This window comes from Nicotiana sylvestris, chromosome 6 (genome assembly GCF_000393655.2).
Source record: "Nicotiana sylvestris chromosome 6, ASM39365v2, whole genome shotgun sequence".
In the NCBI taxonomy this organism is placed as follows: domain Eukaryota; kingdom Viridiplantae; phylum Streptophyta; class Magnoliopsida; order Solanales; family Solanaceae; genus Nicotiana; species Nicotiana sylvestris.
In genome coordinates this window covers 118,289,623-118,293,639 of record NC_091062.1, presented here as the reverse complement: position 1 = coordinate 118,293,639, position 4,017 = coordinate 118,289,623, and the positions used below count along the sequence as shown (strand labels likewise).

Genomic DNA, 4,017 nt, shown 5'->3' with positions numbered 1-4,017 from the left:
GGAATATGATGAAGTAGAGGCTTTTAGGGAAATAAATTGAGAATTGGAACAATTTGAGAATAAACCTAAGCCGAACTTAAATGAGACTGAGCCGGTTAACTTGGGTAGTTGTGAAGAAGTCAGGGAAACCAAGATAAACATTCACACAGATGAAAAAACCCAGGACACATTGATCCAACTCTTGTTTAAATTCAAAGATGTGTTTGCTTGGTCATACGACGACATGCCAGGACTGAGTGTCGATTTGGTGGTTCACAAGTTGCCAACTTACCCCGAGTATCCCCTTGTCCAGCAAAAGCAAAGAAAGTTTAAAACTGATATCAGTGATAAGATTAAAGAAGAGGTCACAAAATAGTTGAAAGCAGGGGTGATCCGAGTGGTTCGATACACCACATGGTTAGCCAATGTAGTTCCAGTGCCAAAGAAAGACGCGAAAACTCGAGTGTGTGTGGATTACAAAGATCTAAACAAAGCAAGCCCTAAGGATAATTTCCATTTGCCAAACATCCACATCCTTGTTGATAACTGCACCAAACATGAGATACAGTCCTTCGTGGATTGTTACGCAGGATATCACTAGGTGTTGATGGATGAAGAGAATGCAGAAAAGACAGCTTTTACCACACCTTGGGGCACCTACTGTTATAGGGTCATTCCTTTTGGTCTGAAGAGCACCGGTTCAACCTATATGAGGGCCATGACTGCCATTTTTCATGACATGATGCACCAAGAGATAGAGGTGTATGTGGACGATGTGATAATCAAATCTAGGACCCAGGACGACCATGTCCGAGGCCTGAGGAAATTCTTTGAGCGACTACGTAAATATGATTTGAAGCTAAACCCAGCCAAATGTGCATTTGGGGTTTGTCTGGCAAACTTTTGGGATTTATAGTCAGTCGGAGGGGCATCGAGTTAGACCCAACAAAGATAAAGTCCATTCGAGATTTTCCCTCCAAGAACCAAGAAAGATGTTATGAGATTGTTGGGAAGATTGAACTACATCAGCCAATTCATTGCCTAGTTTACTTCTACATGTGAACCCATCTTCAAGCTATTAAAGAAAGATGCAACAATTAAATGGACGGATGAATTCGAAGAAGCTTTTGACAAAATCAAAGAATCTATCGAACCGACCAGTTTTGGTTCCACCTGAAATAGCAAGGCCTTTGTTCTTGTATTTGACAGTCTTGGAAAATTCTTTCGGCTGTGTCCTCGGACAACATGACGTGACCAGGAAAAGAGAGCAGGCGATATACTATTAAGCAAAAAAGTTCACAAGCTATGAAACCAAATATACCCTGTTGGAAAGGACTTGTTGCGCCCTAACTTGGGTCGCTCAGAAGCTTAGGCATTACCTGTTGGCCTACACCACTTATCTCATCACCCGTTTGGATCCTTTAAAAAACATATTCCAGAAACCAATGCCCACGGGGAGGTTAGCAAAATGGCAGATCTTGCTTACTGAATTTGACATAGTCTATGTCACTCGCACGGCAATGAAAACCCAGGCTTTGGCGGATCATTTGGCTGAAAACCCTGTTGATGATGAATACTAGCCTTTGAGCACCTACTTCCCGGATGAAGAGGTAAATTCAGTTGAGATAACATCAGAAGACACCCATGCTTGGAAAATGTTCTTTGATGGAGCTGTGAACGCAAAAGGTGTTGGAATTGGGGCAATCTTGATCTCACCCACTAGTCAGCATTATCCAGCCACAATCTGGCTTCAGTTTTTCTGCACAAACAACACGACCAAGTATGAAGCCTGCATCATGGGTATGAACATGGCAATCGACCAAGATGTCGAAGAATTGTTAATCATGGGAGATTCAGATTTGATTATCAGGCAAGCCCAAGGAGAATGGAAGACTCGAGATGTCAAACTTATTCCCTACAGGCAACATGTGGAAGATTTTAGCAGGCGATTCAAGTCAATAGAGTTCAGGTACATCCCTCATTGCCACAATGAACTGGCCGATGCACTTGCTACTTTAGCCTCGATGCTGCCATATGCAAGCAATGCCCACATTGATCCCTTGGAAATCCAAATCTAGGAAAGACACGGTTAGTGCAATACGGTTGAGGCAGAACCAAAAATCAACCATGGTATCATGATATCAAGAGATTTCTGAAAACTAAAGAATACCCCGGGCAAGCCAGTGGAGACCAAAAGAGAACCATTAGACGACACGCAAGTGGTTTCTTCTTGAGCGGTAATGTCTTGTACTAAAGGACTCCGGATCTCAACTTGTTAAAATGTGTTGACACCAAAGATACCGGAAGAATCATGTATGAAATGCACACAGGAATGTGCAGACCCCACATAAATGGGTATGTTTTGGTAAAGAAAATCCTCCGAGCAGGCTATTACTGGATGACTATGGAAAAATTGCTTTAGTTTTGTCCGGAAATGTCATCAATGTCAGGTGCACGGTGATTTGATTCATGCACCACCTACAGAACTACATCCCATATCAGCATCTTAGCCATTTGTTCCCTAGGGCATGCACGTCATTGGGCCGATCGAGCCGAAAGCTTCAAATGGGCATAGATTCATATTGGTCGTTATCGACTACTTCACAAAGTGGGTTGAAGCAATCACTCTCAAATTTGTCACCAAGAAAGCTGTAGTAGACTTCCTGCATTCCAACCTCATCTGCCGTTTTGGTATTCCTACAACTATCATTACGGATAATGCTGCAACTTTGAATAGTCATTTGAAGAGGGATATATGTGAACAATTCAAGATAATGCATCGAAACTCTACTCCTTATCGTCCCAAAGCCAATGGTGTCGTCGAAGCAGTAAACAAGAACATCAAAAAGATTTTGAGAAAGATGATTCAAAGTTCCAAGCAGTGGCATAAAAAGTTGCCATTTGCATTGTTGGGGTATCGCACTACTATGCGCACATCGGTCGGAGCAACCCCGTACCTTTTGGTTTATGGCACTGAAGCCGTAATACCCGCAGAAGTAAAAATCCCTTCTCTCCAGATTATTGTTGAAGCTGAAATTGAAGACAGTGAGTGGGTCAAAACCCATTTAGAACAGTTAACCCTGATCAATGAAAAGCGTATGGCTGCAGTCTGCCACGGGCAGTTGTATCAACAAAGAATAGCCTGTGCCTATAACAAGAAAGTGCGGGCTAGAAACTTTGAAGTGGGGCAACTCGTCTTAAGGCGTATTCTCCTCCATCATCAGGAAGCAAAAGGAAAATTTGCTCCTAACTGGAAAGGCCCATACATTATCAGAAAATTGTTGCCAAAAGGGGCATTATATCTGGGAGACAATGAAGGAAATGACCCTGAAACAGCTGTAAATGCAGATGCAGTCAAAAGGTACTATGTCTAATCCTTCTGCAACAATAACATTATCCGATTAGGATGACGAAGGCTTTCATTCTTGCTACCCCAAACACTCTAATCTTTTGCTAACCCTTTGAGCCGGTTACCTTCCTTCCATTACCCTCTTTGGAACTTGAAGATTTTCGAAAAAAGGGTCATCAAAACAAAAGAAAAAAAATAAAACAAAAACAAAACAGAAAAAAGCGAAAGAAAACAAGAAAAACAAAATGTTTCCTTGAACTACGTTCGACTTGATTCCGAAAGGATACGTAGGCAGCCTCTCTCTGGGGTTTAGTCACAACAAAACAAAAATCCAAGTTCCCCTGAAAGAGAAACTAGGGCAGATGTTATAATGGTCCGTCGATGATCCCGCCTGAATGGTTCCAAAGTTGTAATTCAATCCGAATTCTTTTTACCCAACCCTTGTTCAAGTCCTTCCGATCAATCGACAAAAGGTGTTCAAAATCGGAGAACGCAGTTGTTTGGATCCGATGCCATCAAGATGAGAGAAATAAAATGAGAGAGTCTTATTGGTGAAAACCTACGGGCACCGTAAGGCGATAGTGAGCAGAGAAACTAAAAAACGAGAGAGTCTTGCTAGTGAAAACTCGTAAAGAGCACTACAAGGCGACAATGAGAAGAGAAATGAGAGAGGACAATTGGCGAAAACC

The 4,017-nt window shown here is 42.1% G+C and overlaps 1 protein-coding gene across 1 annotated transcript; it reads left to right on the top strand.

Annotated features, from left to right (window-relative positions):
* The first annotated feature begins 586 nt into the window (after positions 1-586).
* On the top strand, positions 587-3,353 carry LOC138871171 (uncharacterized). The gene is made up of 4 exons (XM_070149038.1): positions 587-865; positions 1,560-1,759; positions 1,850-1,948; positions 2,717-3,353. The coding sequence occupies exons 1-4, from the start codon at positions 587-589 to the stop codon at positions 3,351-3,353; spliced, it is 1,215 nt and encodes a 404-aa protein (XP_070005139.1).
* The last annotated feature ends 664 nt before the right edge of the window (positions 3,354-4,017 follow it).